Genomic DNA, 24,081 nt, shown 5'->3' with positions numbered 1-24,081 from the left:
ATATGGGAAGTTAAAAACAAACAAAAATATTGTGTAATGTACTTAAGATGGATTACATGAAAAAGTAATAAGAATAAAAATATGAAAAGACATACTGGCCTAAGAAACTAGGTAGATGAAAATATGACTCATAATTACAGCCATGGATGGCCATGGGTGTAACGCAGATGGGACAGCTGCCCCCCAAATCAATAGAAATCAATACAAATCTGAGGTTCTGCCCCCCCCTTAATAAAAGCCTGTCTCCCTTTAATAAAAATCTTGGCTACACCCATGTGGATGGTTAAAGAAAAAGTTCACTGCAAGAAAATCTTACAAGTTCTACTACACCAGAGCAGTAACGCCTTACAGTTTTCTACACTGGTCAGACTGATTTTTAACACTTATTTAATTAGTGTTAAAACATGGTACATATGCAGGTGATTTCAAAACCAAGTTTTTAATATTGTTGGCTGTTCAGTTTTTACAGGAATTATCTGTAAAATTACTAGCAATTATCACAACCTACGTTTTTTTAAGTAAACCTTTGATCATGCAACCAGTGCCAAACCCAATTGTTCCTTTTATAAAACAACTTGTCACCCAGCGAGTACTTTTTAAATCTGCCTTGCGCAAGTGGAATTAACAAACTGGGCGAGTTGCGAGAAGGTGGCTTCGTGCGTTGCGCAACAAATCCGGCCGAAAGCTTGTCCGCGTGACACCCGGGCCGCTTCTCCGGGGCAAGACGATCAAAGGGGAACACAGCAGCGCACGGAAGAATAATACTTCATGTTTAAATGGTTTTTATTATTATTATTAAGAGAATCACAAGGCCCTCGAGGAGCTGATGTAGTAAACAAAGGCTCTTTCTCTCCTCACAATGGGCGCCTCACCATTCTCCGCCTACAGACCCCGCTTCCCCAATCCCGGTCCTGTCCAGGGTCGACCCCGGTAGAAACAACTTGGTTGCTTTCCCTTCTCTCCCTTATCGGGAAAGTAACGACATATCTCTGCCCGTTTCTGCCTCCTTTACTGAACAAGCCCCGCCCCTCGACAATCGAAGCTCCCCGTCGCGGGAGAAGCGTTCCGGCCGCGCTCTCCACCGCTCCCGCCTGACTCGAATTTAAACTGCGCGACAGGGAGCTCGCGCAAAGTACCGACTCTGAGGGGAACCCGCGCGCAGCTCCTCTCCGCCGCGCAGCCAATCACAGCGCAGCTCTGCGATTGCGCCGACCAATGCCGGCGCGCTTTATTGGCGGGCGGGCGAAGGAGGGGGGCGTTCGCGCTGTGCGGGAGTTAGGTGCGTGAAGCAAGGCTGTTCGTCCCTCTCTCTCCATCCCGCCCCTCCTCTTCCTCCTCTCCTTCCTCCCTCCCGCCACCCTCCTCCTCCTCCTTCCCCTCTTTGTTGGCGGTTCCTTCTCTCTCGCTGTCTCCTGGGAGGGCGGCGACAAGAGCCCGAGCCTGGCGATGCCCGAGTTCCTGGCGGACCCGTCGGTGCTCACCAAGGAGAAGCTGAAGAGCGAGCTGATCGCCAACAATGTGAGCCTGCCGGGCGGCGAGCAGCGCAAGGACGTGTATGTGCAGCTCTACCTCCAGCACCTCACCTCGAGGAACGCGCCGGGAGCCCAGGCGCAGCCCGACTTCTCCAGCGAAGAGGAGCAGGAGCCCAGCCCGGTCGTCGCCAGGAACAGAATCGGCGGAGATGGCGCCGCCGCCGCGACCGTCGCCGTGGGCCGGGTAAGCCACGCTGCATTCCTCCTCCTCCCCTGGCCGTTATCTGGCGCCAGAGCAGATTACGAGCCTGGAAAGCGGCCTTCGAGCGCTGAGGGGGCGGCGGAGTTTTCCCGCTTTCTCTCGCAGGGGGCGGCGCCATGTTTCCTCACGGGCGGGCGGGGCGCGCGCGCGAGAGAGAGATGATGGCTGCGCGTGGATAGAAACTGCTTTGGCGCAAGCAGGCAGGCAGGCAGGAAGTCTGCGGGGGGAAGGGGGCGCTTGGTAAGCTGAAAGGTGCCGCTCCAACCTCTAGTGGCAAAACGCGACCGGAATGGCCAAAGATGGGCCCTCTGACCTGGGCCGCCCTCTGATTCCTCCCTCCCAAAAAGCTGTCACCTGCTGCCCTCCTCTGGCGCCGCAGACCGCTCCTTCTATTAGGAGGGTTGCGAAGAGCTCTCCTAAAAGGAGTTTGAACTTAGCGGGCGCCCTGCCAGGCGCAAGAAGGGTTTCACTTCTGCATAACTTGTCGCTGGCAAGGCACGTGGTGGGCCTTGGCTCCGCGCCCTGTACTGCACACTACACCAGGCTCCTTCTTCTCCACGTGAGAAATCCGAGCTAGGCCCCTGGCGACCCCCGTTGTCACCCTTAGCACTTTCGCGACAAGAGTACGTCTCCTTGAGCGCACTGGGCATGAATGTGAGGTTCGGGACAGTAAAAGTGGTTGCCTTTGTAAAACCCCTTTTAAGCTTGTTTATTTAAAGCTGTTCTGCATTTTTTATGGCTGAACTTATTTTGACTATTTTTTGCTCCTGTGTAACCGATCAGAGGCATTCTTGATTCCAAGTAATTTTCCCTTGCCTCTTTAAAAACAGTCTTCTAAAAGGCAGTTTAGTGAACGTAGCCATAAAATAACGTGTTGCAAGATTCTGCATCTTGTCGTGACTTGAAAGTTTTCACGCAGGGATTCAGTTTCAAATAACAGGTGTTCGGTGTCAAAGAGTAGTGACTTTTAGAGTACTGAACAGCTAGGTTGAAAGAGCTGTGCAGATATGGAAATATTAGGTGACCAGACTTTTGTTGAAGCGCCTCAGAGAGTTGACCTGATATTTAAAGGGTACATAAATCTTGACCCTGCTCCCTTCATGTAGTGAAGGTTGAGCTCTCCTCTGAAACCTACAAGAAAGAGCAGGGGAAAGTGTAGCTAGAAATTTCTGCCTAATGTAGAAAATGAAATTATGGATTTTAGTAACTTCCATCTGTGTTTTTGTTTAAAATCCCCCAGTCTTAATTATCCTTTGGAACAATGCCTCATGGATTTTGCTTTTAGGGCAATCCTGTGTAGCAATTTCAGCAATGAAAATATTGGCAAACCCAATTTAAAGTTGCAAGTGCACCTCCAGAAAAGGAATACTAACTAGAAAGTTTGGGACAACCAGTCCAAAATGCTTGATGTTTGTGCCTGCAGATCATTTGTTTCTGAGACACTGAACCATTTATCTGGAAGTGTCCTTTGTTTCTGTGGATGGCTACAGTATATAACAAACATTCATTTGTTTATTTTTGCAATACTAGAAACAAAGTAACTCTTGTATCTTCAGAGGAAAAAGTTCCAAATCTAAACATATTTTATTTACTTAGGTGTGAATGAATGAATGTTTTTCATTCAGATCAATCCAAGAGCAGGCACATAAAAATATGTGCTTCATAATAAAACAATCTGAAAAATCAAATCATGACAGTAAATCATATTTACATACTCACCTGGGTTTATTAATATACAGCCATACCTCAGAAGGTAAATGCCTTGCGAGTTGAATGTTTTGGCTCCTGAACACTGCAAACCCAGAAGTGAGTGTTGCGGTTTGCAAACGTTTTTGGAACGCAAAAGTCTGACGTGGGTTCCAATTGGCTGCAGGAGCTTCCTACATCCAGTTGGAAGCCACGCCTTGGTTTCTGAATGCTTTGGAAGTTGAACGGACTTTCGGAACAGATCCCATTCGACTTCCAAGGTACAACTATATAAATGTATAGGATTGCACTACACAGAAATTTGCTTTACAGTTGCTAATCTGATGGAGTGACTTTCACAAAAGGCCTATCGGTGACTTATTTAAAAACATGAATAATCTATCCAGCTAATGCTTAGAGAAAATATGCAGTTAATTTCTTTTAAAGGCATCTGGGTTCTCCACAGTATAAAATAAACAACAAATAATACTTTTTATTTCAAAGTCTGCTTTGCATGAGACCTTAGGTCAGTCAGGTAATGAAGAAGAAAGTATTAAATGTGAACCAGCAAAACCTTGTATTTAAAAGGGTAGCTGACTTTTTCTTGGCTAAGTTTCCATGGTAAACCAGTTGGGTTTTCTACCATTCATTTATCCAAGGCTGTTAAATGTACAATTCATTAAATAGATTTTCAAAAGAGTAATGAGGGCTTTCTCGAAATTTTAACTGGAAAAAATGTAAATCAAAATGTGTTTGAATATTGGATAAATTTTCCAATAGCCCAAAGTAATGAAACTCAATAATTGATTGAGGGTGGGGAAGGGAATTAATAAAATTTACTTAGTAAAAAGTGTTACTTTGACATTGTGTTACTGGAATATTTTATTCGGAATATTTCAAAACATCACAACTTGGTAGCATATATTTCCCTCATATTATTTTGATTTTAAGAAAAATGTAGATGTACAGTACTCAAAATTAATGTATAATTATGAAAGTTTATTTAATAAAATAAGTTAGTCTTCAGTGTGCCATGAGACTTGTTTTGTTACAATGTGATGCAGCTTCCTTGGGTTAATAAATGTTAAATTGATTTGAGTTGAGGTGTAGAAGGTAGGTGCAGTTAACTATGTTCATCATGAAATGTGAACAATACAAAATCAATATTAAACTTGGGTTTTATTTTTCCAGTCATGGGGGAAAATTTGTGATGCAGTGATGAATTGAGGAGAATAAACAATTGAGAACTCTGCTTCCCATTCCACCAGCACAACGGAGACTTGTTCATAGAACTAGGTGCATAGGTTCCTTATCCTCTGCAGACTAACCCAATAGTGTAATTTCCCTGTCGTAGGAGTTGCCAGTGTGGTGCCCTTCAAATGCTGTTGGATTACAATTTTCTTTATTCCTGATCATTTACCAGTGCTGGCTAGGGCTGATGGGAAGTGTAGTCCAGTAACACCCAGAGAATACTATTTTGACAACCCTTTCCCTGTTAGTGAGCTTCAGCACTAGCTGAGGAGGAAAGCTTCTAATCTTGAGTGGCACTGTGTGAGAAGCAGCTATTATTATCTGTTCTCTGCTGTATGGGAGAGTTGAAGGAGGGTTGGAGTGAAAGAATACACATGTTTACACTTCTCTAGGATGACATAAGTTGTTGAAGCCTGTGTCATTCATAGTTGATAGAGGTCTGGAGAGTGAGTTAATTAGGATAAGTGAACACTTTTCCTCCATGCTACCCTTGTTAAATAGTCTGTAGTAGTTCATATCATTCTAGACTATGTGGAATGAATTAGGGGATGCATACCACTTAATGGGACGCAGGTGGCGCTGTGGGTTAAACCACAGAGCCTAGGCCTTGCCGATCAGAAGGTTGGCGGTTCGAATCCCCATGACGGGGTGAGCTTCTGTTGCTCGGTCCCAGCTCCTGCCAACCTAGCAGTTCGAAAGCACATGAAAGTGCAAGTAGATAAATAGGTACTGCTCCGGCGGGAAGGTAAACGGTGTTTCTGTGTGCTGCTCTGGTTCGCCAGAAGCGGCTTAGTCATGCTGGCCACATGACCCGGAAACTGTACGCCGGCTCCCTTGGCCAATAAAATGAGATGAGTGCCACAACCCCAGAGTCGGTCACGACTGGACCTAATGGTCAGCGGTCCCTTTACCTTTACTTACGCCTTAATGTAGTCATTCTCCGACTCTTAATTCTAACTCCCCCAGGATATGAAATAGTGTTCTGGAAGAGAACTTAGGGTATAAGCTATTTTGGGGTTGATCTTGTTCATTTCACTCCCTTTTCCTGACTCAACTGCCTTCAACATTGGACAGAAGTGACTACACTTAGTCCTCCTAGGGCTTTTTAAGATGACTTTAAAAATATATTTAACAATTTTTTGTCTGCATACTTGAAGTTTCTTTTGAATATATAGAATATATACTTTGCCTAAAGCAATTTTGATGTTAATATGTTATAGCTAACATATAGCTGTCATTACTATACTATATGTAATAGAGCTGAGGAGAAATAATGTGCAAATGGAGTATATATGTAACAGTATTCTACTTAATTTCAATCCCTTTAGCAGGATAGTGAAACAAAAATGATTGACTGATGAGAACCTTTGCTGGCATTTTTGGGTAGCTAACCTGGTTGCAAGTTCATTTTTATGTTAGCCAGTTGGTTGTTGTCTTTAAGTCATACTGAAGCAACTTAAAGGCCAACCTACCTTTCAAATAGATATTTATGTAGTCCACATGCATATTGGTTTCCACTTTGTTTTCAGACACAACCTCAATTTTGCATAATAAATTGTCATCTTGCTGGCAACTCATCTTCTGTTATTTCTCTGGAGGTCTTGTAATCACCCCGCCTTTAAACTGTTTTCTATTTTTCTCCACTGGGTTATCTGTTCAGTGCTTCTCTATATGCAGCTTTTCCCATTTGGTACTGCAAGAGATGTTATACTGGGGAAAGTAAAAGTATGTTCCGCTGACTTTGATGCCTCCTACTGGCTATGTAGGGACGCAGGTGGCGCTGTGGGTTAAAGCCTCAGCACCTAGGACTTGCCTATCGAAAGGTCGGCGGTTCGAATCCCTGCGGCGGGGTGCGCTCCCGCTGCTCGGTCCCAGCGCCTGCCAACCTAGCAGTTCAAAAGCACCCTCGGGTGCAAGTAGATAAATAGCGGGAAGGTAAACGGCGTTTCCGTGTGCAGCTCTGGCTCGCCAGAGCAGCGATGTCACACTGGCCACGTGACCCGGAAGTGTCTTCGGACAGCGCTGGCCCCTGGCCTCTTGAGTGAGATGGGCGCACAACCCCAGAGTCTGTCAAGACTGGCCCGTACGGGCAGGGGTACCTTTACCTTTTACCTTTACTGGCTATGTATGCAACTGCTAAAAGTTCTATACAACAACAACAATCTTTATTACGGTCCAGAGACCAACAAAACATTAAAAGTTCTATACTCTGATTGAAATTATTTCAAAGAATCATGGAATTGAAAAGTTGCAAGGGATGATGAGGGTCATCTAGTCCAGGCTCCTGCAATACAGCTAAATATTTAGTTGTTTGACCTTGAATTCCCACCCTAGCCAGATGAGCAGTGATCAGGGCAGATAGGCGTTGTAGTTGAACAACATCTGGAGGACCACATGTTCTACATCCCTGTGATAAAGCAATGATTATTTTCTTTTCAGAAATTGTCATAAAAAGCAGAAGGGTCTTGCATCCCAAATACTGAGTTAGGAGTTTAAAGTACTTCAGTGTCATCTTATCTTGATTGGTTATTAAGCTTTTTGCTTAACTCAATGTGCGCCAAGGCTGTAGCTTAATTTCATTTTACAAAAGAGGCCCAATTTTGTCCTCCTATCCTTCAGGTCTGCTAAATCCCTAGCACAATTTGTTTGAGATGCAGTCATCGATTACAGGGATAAATATTAAAGTTTAAATGGTTTAACAATTTTGTGTGTATAAAATGCTTGTGCCAAAATGTGTGCACTTGGGACATAGCTGATTCTATTTCAGTAGAAAGACTTGACTTTTGGCTGGGCCGTTCTGGCTGTGATTTTTATTATTGGAGAACACTTCTGTTTCTAAATTCTTACACGTAGTGTGTAAAGTCTGTTATAGGAATGATTGGAAGAATTTCCTAGAAAGCAAACTTTTATACTTGTTCCATGTTGCTACTTTAAATATTTTCCCCCTTTATAAGATTGTGAAATGTGCTCATCTCAATGGGCCAAATATATTGATTATCAGATTTTTGTAACATTTACTAACAATACTTGTTCTCTGTTTGTGGGTTGCCGTGGATCCACAAGGAGGCTATTCTAATTACTTGAGGCTGTTCCAGAATATAGGAATGCATTTTCAGAAATGTGCTTCAATTTTCTACCCTTGGCTATTTTGTAAGGAAGATTTTATGGGATTCCATATGTGAATTGTTAAATAGACTATGTGATAGTGAAAAGTTAGAAACTGGGTTTTTTATCCAATACTGTTCAACAGGACTCCTTTTTTTTCTCCTGCTCTGCATACTCTAAAAATCTGCTGTGGAGGGTCCCCCCAGCCTTCCAGAGCTATGTACTGGTGTTGCATTATTTTTATAGGGACAAAAGAACCAAGCATATCCAAAGTTATGCTGTTCCATGAAAGGTCTTTAGAGTAGCATAATTGGAAAAGACAATAAATAGGGTTTTGATTTGTTGCACACAGTTCATGCTTTAGTGGCAATGCAGAAATGTTGAAGTAACATAGGCCAAAAGGAAGTGACATAGCCTGATTTTAAAAAAGCAAAACTCAATCAATGCCTGGGAATTGTTAGCTGGTGGTGCAAACTGTTCTTGGTAATGGAAAGGGCATGAAGATATGTGGTAGCATATTTTTTCACAGTGTTAATAGGATTAATAATAATAATAATAATTTATTTGTACCCCGCCCATCTGGCTGGGTTTCCCCAGCCACTCTGGGCAGCTTCCATAGAAACCAAAAATACACTAAAATATCACACATTAAAAACTTCCCTGAACAGGGCTGCCTTAAGATGTCTTCTGAATGTCAGGTAGTTGTTTATCGCTTTGACATCTGATGGGAGGGCGTTCCCCAGGGCGGGCGCCACTACCGAGAAGGCCCTCTGCCTGGTTCCCTGTAGCTTTGCTTCTCGCAATGAGGGAACCGCCAGAAGGCCCTCAGCGCTGGACCTCAACGTCCGGGCAGAACGATGGGGGTGGAGACGCTCCTTCAGGTATACTAGGCCGAGGCCAATTAGGGCTTTAAAGGTCAACACCAGCACTTTGAATTGTGCTCAGAAACGTACTGGGAGCCAATGTAGGTCTTTCAAGACCGGTGTTATGTGGTCTCGGCGGCTGCCCCCAGTCACCAGTCTAGCTGCTGCATTATAGATTAATTATATAGGGTACTTGCCTTATTTTCCATTCAGCTCCAAAATATCAGTACGCAAGAACACTGGTTTGCTGTGGTGGCATTTCTCCTCATTCTTATGTTACTGTGTATTTACACACTTAATAACCTAGTTCTACAATGCAGTTAACACTTTGGCTATCTCTTCCCAGAAGGCAACAAAGAAAACTGACAAACCAAGGCCAGAAGAGCAGGATGATATAGATGTAACAGATCTCAGTAATGAAGAACTCAAAGATCAGCTTCTGAGATATGGTGTGAATCCAGGTCCTATTGTGGGTAAGCTAATACTCTGTAGTAATCTCATTAATAGTGTTTTTAAATTAAAATAATAATCACGTGCTTGGTGGTGTTCACTTCATCAACATTAGTAATTGCCCAGCCCCTCCAGGCTGGCAGAAATAGCATTTCCTTTGGTCGGTGCTACAATGTCTGCCATTAACTTGGATGCTTGCAAGGTGCACAAGTCCATAATACTTGTCCATACGCTCAGTAAACAAGAATTTAGCACCTCAAATCATTTTGCATAATGCTGATTAGCATGATACAAGCAGAAGCTGTTCTTAAGTCATATAAACCTGTGGCCCTGCAAACATTGATAGTTTCCGACTTCCATTAGCACCAGCCAATATTGCAAGTGATCATGGGTGATGGGAATTCTGGTTCAGCAATATCTAGGCCACCCATCGCTGGTATAAGTAAAGACTCTCCACATGGGAAATGAGAAGGTTTGCATAAAGGGGGTGCAACCATGAAATTACTGTTGCAGATAGCAATTTAGAATTTGAAAAACTGCTACTAGTACTTCATTGGATGTACCTAAGCTTTTATCTCACTGACTGTTTGGATACATGACAGACTTAAGATGTGTTTATGGGCTTTGTGTGGCCTTGCCCCTCTTCCAGATTTGAACCTTTGTTGATCTTACACTTTATATATATGAACAAATAATACTTTTATAATCTGGCTTAATTTTGTGCCAAGGCCACAGTTTTCTGCTGAACTTGCCCCCGCCCAAGACAAAAACCCTCTGCTGCTATTTACCTCAATATGTTGCTTGCAGAAAAGAGCATATTCAGGGGCAAATAGCACTGTGGGTAGGGGTGGGGATTGCTGATGGGAAATAGGCACAGGACTTTAATGCAGGGTGATTTAGGGCCCTGGATCGCCACTTTTCTGTCACAATAAAAGTGGCCAGCTTCAGCACACTTCAGTAAGTGTATTTGTTGTAATGCATTGTTTGGCCCTGAGAGGCCCACCAACGTGTTTGCATGCCCCTTGTTCCCTCACCCCTTCCTGGATCTTGCATTCTTAACTCCATAAAAGTGTTTCTTTCACATCCTCAAACGACTCCATCAAGCTTCCTCACCTGTCATTTCATAATCACATAATTCAAGAAACAGTCTTGAACCTAAAAACATTCAGCAATAAAATGTGGCCTTGTTTACTTTACGTTAACTGAGCGTTTTCCATTTTGTTTTGTGAATGTTTTGGCTATCCTCAAAGGTTCCTACATTTTGCCACCTTAATTCATATAAAGGTTCCCCAGGGTTATTAGTTCATTTTGCATTGGCACCCTTACCTGGCGCTCTTACCTGACAGATACTAGAGTATCTTCTCCTGTTAGTTTCAGCCTGATCTTTCCTTTACTGCTATGGGATTTCTTAACTGAAAACTGTTGAAATACATAAGCTTCAAAATGCTGCTTAAAAGCTTGCAGTGCACTGTCTGTTAATCTTGGTGATTCACTGAACAAAGTGGGAAAAATGGAGTTTCTTATCAACTCACATATAGGAACTAGAACTTTTTGTCTATTCTGAGATATCTAATTTCCTGTTCTTCTGTAGCTACTACAAGGAAGCTGTATGAGAAGAAATTACTGAAGCTGAAAGAGCAGGGCCAAGAGCCAAGTTCTTTCATACCTGCACCAATTGTTTCTTCATCTGCAGAGAACAACAAACAAAATGGAAATAATGACTCGGATCAATACAGTGACAACGAAGAAGGTAGAAATAAATCCAAAGAAATATGAATAGCTGACAAGGAAGATGTTAAGATAATAGTTTACAATAGATTAGAAGTAGTTCCTGGGTTTGATTGCTTTCTATTGGTTACCGTTTTCCTTACCACATGTAGAAGGTAATGCCCCATTTGAGACTTCATATTCAATTTAATACAGGAACCTTCGAGTTGGATACTGCATTCTATAAGTAGACTTGGATAAGAGAGGAGAAGAAACTCCTATGCCTGTGACTCAACCCTGGTCATGTAAGGTTGGGAGCAGGAAGAAGAATGATGGAAAATATCACCTATTCAAAATACTTTGTATGAGAAATTGGGCCCGGAAATTGTATGAGAAATGGATAATGATATATGTGCACTAGTTCTAGGTAACTTCAGGCTCTCCTTCTGTAGTCTCACTATTTAAATGATGCCCATGTTCTTAATAACCCAATTTACCCATATTTACTGAGAAGTATGTCTCACTGTGTTGACTGAGGCTTACTCTGTAGAAATGTATTTAGGGTTTCTATCCAATAATAAACTAGAACTTGATCAGTTTATAATAATTTTTAAATTCTGCACAGTAATGAGTAATGGAAAGAAATCTTTAAATGTGTTAACAATTCTTTTTACAGAAAATATTAATTTCAGCTTTTTTAAATGAGACAAATAGTTAAGACTAAGTTCATATGAAGACTTTTTCCCGGTTAGGTCCTTAGTTTAGCATATGAGAAAATTTAGACTGAATAACCCTAACTTTTAAATTTTAGGGCCAAGCCCATTTCAGCATTAAGCATCATTTGTTGCCATAGGGGCAATATCTATAGTCAGTGTGTGCTTTGAATAAACATATATACCAGGGGTCAGCAAACTTTTTCAGCAGGGGGCCGGTCCACTGTCCCTCAGACCTTGTGGGGGGCCAGACTATATTTTGAAAAAATAATGAATTTCTATGCCCCACAAATATTCCAAAGATGCATTTTAAATAAAAGGACACATTCTACTCATGTAAAAACATGCTAATTCCCGGACAGTCCGTGAGCCTGATTTAGAAGGTGATTGGGCCAGATCCGGCCCCCATGTCTTATTTTGCCTACCCATGATATATACTGAAGATGTAGCTGCAATATTTCTTAAATTATAATAGTCTTAATAGTCTCATGTTGTCAACTACTGAAACAGTAATATTCTGGAGGACTCTGCCCATCACTGGATGGGTTGTTTTTATGGATTTGTAGCTGTGGATTTGTATCTTTTATGGATTTGTATCTGTACCATCAGTCTTCTCAAAATCAACTTTAGCTCCTCCATTCAAACTGTCACCAACTGCCAGAGAGATAGTACTAGGTTTCAGATGAAGAAAAGGCATAAATTGCTTTACTGTGATCACATAATTGTTCATTGATGTCCTTTCTAACTTGTGTTCACATAAAATGAAATAAAATTTATACTTTTATTTGAATAACTCATCAGCTGCTTAGTGTCAGGTCTTACCCATTCAGAAGAAATCAGAGCATGTTGTTTGGAGTAGTCTTATTTCCAGCAGCTGCATTGGCATTGATATTTCTGTTTTACTTTTATTTCAATACCGCCTCCTGCACAACTTATTTACACCATGTTTCAAGCATACCATAAAAACCATAACAATATTAAGCAAATAGTGTAAAATATTAGATAACAGTAGATAAAATTATAGAAGCTGTACTGGTCCCTAAAACCAGTTATAAAATGGAAAATATTATATCTTAGTACAGTAGTGGTTTGTTTCTTTTTCTTTTAAGAAGTTAAATGTATTGAGAACTTTTGAGAATGTTTGCAAATATTTCAGATTCCAAGGAGGAAACCTACACCAAATGGGGAACAAGGGGGCTGTGTTAGAGGAGCTCAGATTGCTGGTGTTGGCACCTCTGGATATTCTTAAGTTCAGGGGGTGGTTGTTTGAAATATATAAATTGAAACAGCTGGTGAAATTGTCACAAGCTGTGATCACACGTTAACCTTTAGCATAATTTGTAGTGTTTGGAAAATATTTCTGTAAATTGCCATTTTTACCTGAAAAAAAATAGTAATAGATGGCATTTATTCACAGATCCGAAAACAGAATTCAGACTTGAGAAGCGAGAACCACTGAAGGGCAAGACAAAGGCTTCAGTTACAGTTAGACAAAGAAAAATTGCTGAACATAATCAGGTACCATTATAGCAGTTTCTTACCAGTTTTATACCATTCTCATATAAAAATGAGGGTGTCCTTAGAAATTTGACTTACATCTTGTATACACTGATTAACAGTTGCTTATTTTTAAGGGGCTTTAGGCAATTCAGTACTGTATAGCAGTGGAAACTATCATTTTTCCTGACTGCAGCAAAATGATAAAGCCTTATATTATGCTAAATAGAATTAAGTTTCTTGTCTATTTCCTTAATACATTTAAAATGGCACATTTTTGAAAGATGGGAATTGGAAAATAATTGGAAGTGTGGCAGTCTATAATTTTAAGGAAAACATTTTGTTGGGAAGAGGGGAGCTCCCAAAATATTATCTAAATTTGCTCTCCCAGCCTTTTCTTTTCATCCTGAATCGCTGCTTTTGGCAACAAGCTTCATGACTATTTTTGTTTTGAAAATTGTTCTTTTTCCTAATAGTAACATCATACAGCCATAGGGGGTATACAAAGCATCTTCAGAAGAGGGGCAAACTAGCTTCATTTGCCTAAGTGCTATTGCCGTTGATCAAGAAATGGTTGCATGGCAGCATCACTGTTACTAGTAAGAGGGGCTGTTTTATATGAAAAAGGGGTGCTAAAGTAGCAGCCAACCAGGCTGCAAATCAGCCCCTAAAGGATCATAGGTGATGAGATGGATCAGAGTTTTCTGAACATAATGGAATGGTTACACATTTCTGTCAGTCCTGGCAGTGGGGAGGGATTGCTGAAACAGCTTATCCCTCACCATTAAAAAGGAGTGGTGCATTCTGGTTCAGCATTGCCAATTTGTATTGAGCGTCTTGTGAGACGCATATATAGTCAGCTAACCAGCTAACTTTTGTCAGTGATGCTTCTTTCATAAGTTGGCAGTGTATATTCCTAACAGGAGCCAGTTCTTTCACCAGATTTCCTAACAGAAAGACCTGCAGATGACTTGATTTGAATACTTTTGGGCAAGTTCCCAGGATTCTATGATATGTGGCATAGGAAGTGGTGCTGAAGGCGCCTAATTGCTACTTTTTGGATTTTGACTAATCATTTCAGAAACTATTTTTATTACTGGTCATCTAGGTATTTGAAAAAATGTGGCAAGCTTATCTGAGTAAGTCCCATTAAACTTGATGGGGACTTATTTCTGAGCTGATACTTACATGTCATAGCACTGTCTATTGTGAATTGTATGAGGCCTGGAATGTTCATACATCTTAAGAACACGTAAGGAATAGATCTATTTGAAACTAGAACTAGCCTTTTTCTTTTGATAGTAAAAATACTGCTACTAATCAAATATTATTAAAAAGGAGCCTGCTAAGTAAAATGACCTAAAACTAATGGCATGTTTCTGATTTTTTTTTTATTCTCATGAAAAACATCCAAATGCATTCACAAATATACAGAAAAGCCCAAGGATTATGGCAATAAATATTTTTCAGAGATCAAAGAAAAAATAACTTGGTATGTTTTGAAGCTTGTCATCCAAGGAATTATGAACAATGCATATTTCTGCATAAATCAGTTTTATAGTAAGCACAACCTGACCCCTGATGTGATACATCAATTCAGGCATTAGAGCCATATTGCCAGGTTTATGAGACCATTCACAAGAATGGAATAGAATCGATTGCTTCCAGTTGCAAGCTATAGCTGTTTTGGCTTCCATTAATTAAATGCAACCACATTTCTCAAGCATTTACATATTTACGTTGGAATTAGAAGACTTCTTTCTAGTTTCTTGTGTTTCCCCCTTCATTGTCAATGTTGGGATCAAAATGTATTATTTCTGTGGGTGCTTACCTAGCCCGGTGCTTTTTCCAAGAGAAAATACTCCATTTCTGTAATTATGTCTTCATCGTTGGTTGTGAGCCTTATTTCCAGGTAGGTGTGGATAGGTAGGCAGCCTTAATCAAAAGATACTATGGCCATATGATCACACACTGAACCTGCGGTCACAGATGACAGGAGCTGGAGTTCACCCCATGTTGGCTATCCCTAATAACGATTTCTGTTTTCTGTGATATTTTAAAGAGTAACGTAGGATAGAACCCATGTGTGGCGCCTAAATGTTTCTCTATAACTTGATGCAAGTACTAGGGCACTCTGTAGTGGTCATCTGGTAAAAATATTAAGCACCCATATGCTTGCTAACATGTCTGATGCTTAAATAGAACTATTCTCAGGATGGAGTTACTGAGACATTCTGGAGAAGTGGATCTTCAAAAAGTGGACTTCTGCAGGCAGTTTCTAGGGAGTCTGCAAGAGTATCAAGAAGAACACCAAGAAAAAGGGTGATGCAAGGCTAATTTGAAATCTAGACTTTTATTTTCCTCCCCAGGGCCCTAGTGACAATTGTACACTTATTTTATGTTTTTGTTTTTTAAACAAACAGGTTGAAACTACAGTACCGCTACCTGTACATGATGCAGTAATATCAAAGAGTACTCCTATAGCTGATACTGTAGTGGCTTCAAGCAACGAGACCCTAGTAAATATATTGAATTTGCAAGAGGTGGTATTCTATAATCTTCCTCCTCCTGGAAAAACACTTTCTGCTTGGAAAAAGGGGGAATGGGGGCTCCTTTAAAAAAGGCATTCTTTAAAAAAGAAATGTGCTGTTGCGCTTAAGTCTGATGCAAAGTAAAGAGTAAAATCAGAAGGAGCAATATTGAATTACATTTTTCTGGCTGGTATCCAACTACACCTGTCTTTCAGTAGAATGAACACTGTTTATGGAATGGATTCCCTCTCCCTGCATATCTTCACGTGGCCCCAGATCTGCTCCAGAGGGTTGGGGAACCCTCCAGAGCAGATTTGGGGAGGTACATGGGGAAGAAGGGTGGAGTGCAGGAAAGGGGTCCCATTGTGCAAATCTGTTCACATGCTGTTGGATGTAATCCTCTGAAAGCTGCTCTTCCTTTTGCTTAAGTACATGGGGGTGATGCCTGTAGATAATAGATTAGCTGTTTTCCTTACAATTTATCTATCTGGAATGCACTAATTTTCTTTTAAAACACTGCAATCAATTTCTGAGGGCTGGCTTCTCATATGTAAGGCTACCTGCTTGGTTAAGATTTTTATTGCTGTTTCTTTTGTTAATTCTGAGTCTGAACAATTTGAATTTCAGCAGGTTGTCAATAGGGTGCCTGGAAATTTCAAGCATGCAGATCCTATACTGTCAATCAGTGACTTCTCAGAGTTGCCCAGAAGAACACCAAAGAAACCATTGATGTCAGCTGAAGTAAATGAATTAAACATAGATTGTTGAATAGAAAGGGGAGGAGGGTGCACTTGCATATATGCATTTGGCTTTTAACTTGGAAATGTCATGCTAACTTAATTCTGAACTATTTTCTCACTTCAGCTTACAGTGTATTCCTGAGTGATGTTTTGTATATTTGAGGCAACCAGGAATTTAGGGATACCTAAGAACTTAAGATTTCATCACATAACTCCTACTGACTACATCAAACGTGAAATTTTAAACAAAATTCATATAACCCAAGTCAGCAGAATAGATACAAAATAATTATTTTTCTACTCATCTCTGTTGTGTAGCTTTTTATTTCCTTTAAAAGCTTCTTATGTGCTAATTATTACCTTACTAACAAATAGGAGAATTTGAAATCTCACTACAAATATGTGCTCACTGTTTTTAAAATAGTATTATTCTGTACTGTGACAGCGTTTTTCACTTTCCACCAAGAGGAAATGGGAAATAAACATAAAATTACTTATATTCAATAGCCATACAATTCAGTTAGGACAGAAGTGCTGACAGTGCCTTTTAAGTCTTCCTTTATCAAGGTAGCCTTTATTACATAACACTATACTTCATATTGAACGAACAAAAGGATGGTACTGAAGATCCCTGGATACAAAAATGGCCAAACAGACCAAAATAACCAATCTTTAATCAACAGCTAAACTCCATGCAAGAATCTTCTTAAAGCTTACTCTGCTTACCAAATTCTTTTACAAATTACACAGTGATGCACACTTTCTTTTTCTTTCTCTAGTACAGCTTTCTTGTGCATTTTTTTTAATTCTCCCTTTGTCTAACTTTTTACAGGTCATGGAGAAAACATCTACAGAGGAAAGAAGAGCAGACAGGGATATTCTTAAAGAAATGTTCCATTATGAGGCATCAACACCTACAGGAATTAGGTATTTATAGGTGTAATTATTGTTTCAAGCATGCAGTGACAGCCTTTTTAGGCTTTGTTAGCACATCTCAGTGCATTTGACTCTGTTATAATAACATTTCTAAGAATCCAGTCGTAAAAGGAGTGTTATTTTTTGTAATATTAAAAATACGTTTTCCAGTTCTTTCATGCTTATCTATAGCAACTAGAAAACCCTAGATCTTTCAAAGCTGTATATCATTTAAATTGGTGTTTTTAGAAGCAAATCATGTGTTAAGGTACTTGTCACTTCCTGAACCACAGACTGTTTGTTCTAGGATTTGGCTCATTGTTTGAGATATCCAGATCAAAAGCCATCATAGGAATAGTCTTTAATTAGCAGGTAGTATCAGTGGCGTAGCGTGGGTTGTCAGCACCCGGGGCAAGGCAAGTATTTTGCGCCCCCTAACCCTGAGTGAGCCAGGTAGGGGCGGAGAGCTGCGAGTGCAAGCGCCCCCTCCCGATGTTGTGCCCAGTGCGGCCGGCCCCCCCTGCACCCCCACGCTACGCCACTGGGTAGTATAACCTGCTAAAGTAAATATACTGAACTTACTGCTTCTAAAGCAACATATGATTTACGCCATACTTCTAAATCACAGAAAATATTTGCAACAGGACTAGGAGGGAAGCTTTAGTCATAGGGTGCACAGTACAGTTAGTTGTCTTTCACAGAGCTTTGCACCTTTTCTCTCAAGCAGCTATTATACCCTTAACTTGGTGGAACATTAAGATCCTCCATCTCATTATATTCCTTAGGTATAAAAATTGTAGAACTCCATGTCATAGATTTAATTCACAAGGATGGAACTATTTGATTTACACAGCCAAGTTGGGGACAACACATTGCTCAGGTTTCCCCAGCTTCCCTTGGTCGTCTGCTTAGTGTTATAGTCCTGAGTCTGGGCAAGTTACTGTTGTGCAGGTTTTCTTGCAGAGTAACTTGACCTAAAGTTGTCTGCTTTAGAAGTTGCAGGCCTATAAAAATCCTATACAGTTCTAGTACTTGAAATGAGGAATATTGAATGCTGAGAACACTTCTTGTCCGTTCAAAAAGAATGCCTTTTTATTGGGTGGCATGCATGCTCTGAAGATGGACAGGGGGTGAAAGGGGACAGATCTTCTATTCCCCTCCCCCCAATGCTAGCATAGTCAAAAGTCTGGTATTCAAAGAACAGGTATCTTAACAAACAATATAAATTTGATGAATATAACATTTAGTATCCATCATGAAGCTCATTCAATGTATTTCCCTTATCATAATCCATAGTTTCAGTGAGGCAAAACACTTGTCTGTCTTCCCTAGAGAGTTGTAAAACTTCAGAGCATTAAATGCCTACCTCATCCCCTCCCAAATGCATTTTTAAAATGAGATCTATTTTAGCATTAAATAAGCATATAATTACTTCTCATTAATTAACAGTGCTACCTGCCGCAGACCAATCAAGGGAGCTGCTGGTCGACCTATAGAGCACAGTGACTTCCGGCTGGAGGAGACCTATTCATCAAAATATATCCCCAAATATGTTGCCACAGCAGATCTCAACCCAGAGAAACCAACAATTAAAAAACGTTCCATTCCTATGTGGATAAAAATCCTGCTCTTTGTTCTTATTTCAGTCTTCTTACTTTTGGTCTATCAGTCTATGGAAACCAACCAAGGAAATCCATTCTCCAAATTTCTTAGTAGTAATAGTAACCTGGAGGAAAAGACAGATTGAGTGTTTGTATGGCACACACAACTTGGTCTCCTATTTAACTGTAGAGATGTCTTCATCCTTCATCTATTTCAGCGACTGCATACAAATAATAGCGGCATCAGAAAAGTGAAATAAACAAGACAGTATAAGTGGACATCACTAACTTTTTTCAGTATTAGGAGATCACTTTGTGCCATAATTAATATTTTTAGATCTCTCTGGAATTTCTTGTAGGTTTTATTTTTTTAACGTGGATATCATTACATTCATTTGAGATTGTATATTTGTTTTTGCAAGCTCAAGGGCAAAAGTGATAGTAAAATGTGAAGATGTGTTTTAATGTTTTTATTTCATATTAAAAAGATAAAGTACTGAAAATTTCTCTACATTGCCTATTGTTTTTAGGGGTGGGAAGTGCTAAGATAATAAAGGGAAATGCATTTTTGGATGCATTTTGTTGAAACTGTGCAGCTAAGTTTAGTGTATTGTAGTTTAATGGAAAATTCAGCATTTTTTCTGTAGAATACTGTAACATTTTAATAAATAAATGTAAACCTATTATATACATTTCTGTATCTGTCCTAGTTTTAATTGTAGTAACTCCAATTAACCCTATTCTCTATTTTTAATAATAGTTCTCTACTTTAGTGCTTAATGTCATATCACTGATCAAATTGGCAATAGGTGTCCTTAGAGCAAAACATATTTATTAGTAAAATCGTGTGAAAGAAAATTTACATTAAATAAACTGAACTACTTTTTTACTGAATAATTACAATCTTAAATCATTAACTGCAGATTTAAAATTCCTGTCTTATTACAAAATGGTTATGCTCTCAAGCTAAAACCTCTATTTTTATGTAGGTAAATTGACTTCTATGTGTAGATTTCTTTTTTTCCTCAACTTAGAATTTTGTTTGAACCATCATGGATGTTCATATACCAAAACATTTCATACTTTCATTAAAAATTCATTGTTATGTTACGTATTATGTATCAACCAAGGTTAAAAGTTCTGCTGATGGATGCAACAAATTTAGTCTGCCATAATTTGTTATCAGTTGCATTTACCAATCAAGTAACTTCAATTAATTTCAAGTGTGGGTTATTACAAATATAATGTGAATGTATCAATTTGCAGCACATATGGGATCTTGATATTACTGCATATTCTATACAAAATGCAATAAACTTATTTTTAACGTTCTAGTCTCCTTAAAAATTGGTATTAATACAATCAAACATTAACCTTAACTTTTGTTGTAAAATTATCATACTACCTCACCTTACTTGATGATATAGAGAGGCACATTTATGGAGCAATCCATTGAATCCAATAGAAGGGGAAATTAGTATACCAACTCTAGGGTTGTATTCCCTCCTTCCTCCTTTCCAGGGGCATGCCCATTAGACCAAATGCAGCTCATTTTTGCTCTCTTCACCTTTCCTTTGACATCTCTGGAGAGGCATCCGAGGGCTGCCTGCCTATGGAAAGGTAGCTCTAGTATCCCCTTGCTTCTGGACCATAGGAGTACACTCTTAAGCATACTTATTAGGTCTAATGTTTTGAAGGGCTTTAGCGTACCTAACTGATCAGGCTGTAAGGCTACAGTTCAGAGCACAGGTAGGCTGCTTACATCTCAGTGACCAGTGAGTTAGGCTACTTGTAACTCACTGGTCACTGAGATGTAAGCAGCCTACCTGTGCTCTGAACTGTAGCCTTACAACCTGATCAGAGTTAACTGCACAATACTGTATTCTAAATGGGTTATGAACTAGTGTGCTTATTACTGACATTGTCCCCTTAATTAAATTGTAATTGTTCATAGGGAAATGTTGAATGTGTCAGTAACAACCCGTGTTATTTCTATATTTTACATGAAAAGGGTTCCAGATATTTGGCATTTCCACTTAGAGAAAGAAGAGATTGAGCCTCATGTGACAGTGATGGATCCAGTAGTGTCCCTAATTTACATACTCCTTCAGAGGTAGTATAGGCCCGTCAAAAACAGGGAACATTTCCAGGCCTAAACCTCAATTGAAATGGGTCTAGAAAATTGGTTTCATCCAAGAAAACCTGGATGTAGCCCTTAACCGTGTCTTGCCTTCCTATGTCCTATGCCCAACACTTGAGCCATTACCTCTGTTGAGGTGGTCCATGTAACAATTTTGGCATCTTTCTCATGATGCTGTTAGTCTCCCTTCTTTGCAAATGACATTAAAGTCATTTAAAAAAACCATAGGTTATACGGGAATAGAATCTATTCCAGGCAGGCTCTTGGAGATAGCAACTTGCCAACAGATCTGGGTAGATCATATCCAGTTATATTCTCAATTTCTCTTACTTCAGTTGTCCAAAATATATTTGGGCAAGAGGAAAAATATGCTGCATATCACCATTCATTGTTTTGCATCTTCAACATAGATTATCTCCTATATACGTGGTTTAACACATACCAGTGAAAAATGAATTCATAACAAGCTTTATTTCAAGGCTATGCTTTTGGTTTGATGCAGAACATATTGCCCAAGATCCTTTATTTGAAATGATGTGCTAATTGTTATGTCAATATTAATGATAATATAATATAATATTCTTTATTTAATAATCTGTGTTGGGTCTTTAAATGTTAAAAAAAATCAGATTCTACAAGTTCTGAAATAGGACCATGTTTACCAACTAAATTGTTAGCAATGTTTTGTAATTGCAAGTACTGAAAAGTGTTGGTTGGGTCTGGAGCATTTTTTTAAATGTAAAAGAACATAATATATAATGTAAAAGATAATGTGGCAACAATTTGATCTCTGTGCCGTGACACAATAGTGGCACTAGATGGCACTTTAAAGTGCTTTTTGCATGCCAGCTCCTAAGGCAACCTTATGCTTGCCAGTGCTTTTTTTCTAAAAAAATGTACTTTCATTTTCCTAGGTAAAGGTAAATGTACCCCTGCCTGTACGGGCCAGTCTTGCCAGACTCTGGGGTTGTGCGCCCATCTCACTCAAGAGGCCAGGGGCCAGCGCTGTCCGAAGACACTTCCGGGTCACGTGGCCAGTGTGACATTGCTGCTCTGGCGAGGCAGATCTGCACACGGAAACGCCGTTTACCTTCCCGCTAGAAAGCGGTCCCTATTTATCTACTTGCACCCGAGGGTGCTTTCGAACTGCTAGGTTGGCAGGCGCTGGGACCGAGCAACGGGAGCGCACCCCGCCGCGGGGATTTGAACCGCCGACCTTTCGATCGGCAAGCCCTAGGCGCTGAGGCTTTTACCCACAGCGCCACCCGCGTCCATTTTCCTACTCATATTGAAATACTGCCCCTCAATAAGGCCAAACTTAGATTCTCAAAATGTTTAGGTGTATGTGTACCCCCACAAAAAAGCACTATAACAAAGATAGTTCTGACATGACATTCTGTCTGACAGCTTCAGGATATCTTAGTAACTTTTCTTCATATGGTCTTCAATATTAAAAGACAGTCAGGTACACGTGTCTGTATGTCTGAACTAACTGCAAAATGGCCACATTTGCCATATGAGCTGAACATTTATACAGGTACCTCAGGTTACAGACGCTTCAGGTTACAGACTCCGCTAACCCAGAAATAGTACCTTGGATTAAGTACTTTACCTCAGGATGAGAACAGACATTGCGGCGCGGTGGCAGCGGGAGGCCCCATTAGCTAAAGTGGTACCTCAGGTTAAGAACAGTTTCAGGTTAAGAATGGACCTCCTGAACGAATTAAGTTCTTAACCTGAGGTACCACTGTAATACCCTATTATAGCATCCTTTTAGATAGTAACAGTTTTATAATGGTAGCAATATTACTTGTCACACAACAATCCTATGTAACTGTGAGGCAAAGTATTAAAAGACAAGTATTAATATTGATAAGTATATATGTTTGTCAACACCTCTTGTTAGGGGTCTTTACATGAAATATGCACTGGGCTTGCTTTTTGATATTTCCAAGCACGGAACTGCAATTGACATGTAAGGATAGTCTATTTTAAACCTAAAGATAAGAATTACATGCTGGCCTATCAGTTCTTCACAGTGCACAATAAATGTTACTGCATTCCAGCATGTTGGGAAGATGCCAGTATGATCTCTTGAAGAGAGGTATGGCGCTACTTTCTGAACTACAGGATGTAACACTGGAAGTAAGTTGCTGAGAAGAAAGGGTTTTACATGACATTCGTAGGAAAATTCATGTATTTGGACTGGGCACACTGTCCTAAACCCTCGGTACTGTGGACATTACAATATTGTAAGCTGATTTGAGTAAAAGGAAATAAGGGGATTTCTGCAGCATTTTGAGTATTCAAAGCAATTTATATACATGACTTCAATAATCTTATGCCAACTCTGTACAGTAGTACCTCGGGTTACATACACTTCAGGTTACACACGCCACTAAGCCAGAAATAGTGCTTCAGGTTAAGAACTTTGCTTCAGGATAAGAACAGAAATCTGGCTCTGGCAGCGCGGTGGCAGCAGGAGGCCACATTAGGTAAAGTGGTGCTTCAGGTTAAGAACAGTTTCAGGTTTAGTATGGACCTCCAGAACGAATTAAGTACTTACCCCGAGGTACCACTAATTGGTCAGAGAAAGTCTGGCCCAGTGCATAGACTGAAGAGCCTCAAATTCCAAACTTTAGACAGTTACTTAGTGATCTCGGACCAGTTACTACTTTTCAGACTACTATGAAGAGAAAAGGACCAAAGACTGGTATATTAAGATAATATACTGTAATATATTGTTACTGACACCAGTTTTACAAAGTTTGCATACCACTTGCAATCTCTGCTAAGCAGTAGCAAGCTTCCAGATGCTCAGGGTTATGTTTCCTTTAGGAAATCAAAGCACATCAGAGAGTAGCCTATAAGAAATATGGCTTATTGTACACATATTTACACCTAGGTCTACTTTGGAGAGAGTTCAGAGCATTACATCTCAAGAGGGGCAGTGCAGCATTGGAGTCCAAGGCATCCTGCAAGCCATCTCGGTACCACTGTGCCATCCTGCTAAGATGGTTCTGGACTTCACAGCCACTCATGGAGTTCTTCTCTTGCAACCTCTAGATTTCAAAAGGACACATTCTTCTTGTGTGACATCACACCTCCTGTAACCTTCCCCTCCACACTATTTACCCAGAGGGCAGGC

General features: G+C 40.2%; 1 protein-coding gene across 11 annotated transcripts; it reads left to right on the top strand.

Annotated features, from left to right (window-relative positions):
* The first annotated feature begins 9 nt into the window (after nucleotides 1–9).
* On the top strand, nucleotides 10–20,140 carry TMPO (thymopoietin). 11 transcript variants are annotated; one of them, XM_083698713.1, is made up of 9 exons: nucleotides 10–1,716; nucleotides 8,986–9,112; nucleotides 10,681–10,839; nucleotides 12,927–13,027; nucleotides 15,209–15,328; nucleotides 15,430–15,525; nucleotides 16,165–16,278; nucleotides 17,110–17,204; nucleotides 18,642–20,140. In XM_083698713.1, exons 1-9 carry the CDS (start codon nucleotides 1,447–1,449, stop codon nucleotides 18,937–18,939), a joined length of 1,380 nt encoding a protein of 459 aa, XP_083554839.1. In that variant the 5' UTR covers nucleotides 10–1,446; the 3' UTR covers nucleotides 18,940–20,140. The 11 variants fall into 11 exon arrangements, with proteins under 11 accessions (XP_083554839.1, XP_083554843.1, XP_083554841.1 ...); XM_083698712.1 differs by having other exon boundaries at nucleotides 872–1,716; nucleotides 15,430–15,549; nucleotides 16,168–16,278; XM_083698709.1 differs by having other exon boundaries at nucleotides 872–1,716; nucleotides 15,430–15,549.
* Nucleotides 20,141–24,081: the final 3,941 nt, after the last annotated feature.

The sequence above is a fragment of the Podarcis gaigeae genome (assembly GCF_964106915.1).
Source record: "Podarcis gaigeae genome assembly, chromosome: 10".
Taxonomy (NCBI): Eukaryota; Metazoa; Chordata; class Lepidosauria; order Squamata; family Lacertidae; genus Podarcis; species Podarcis gaigeae.
This window is presented reverse-complemented; position numbering and strand designations above follow the sequence as displayed.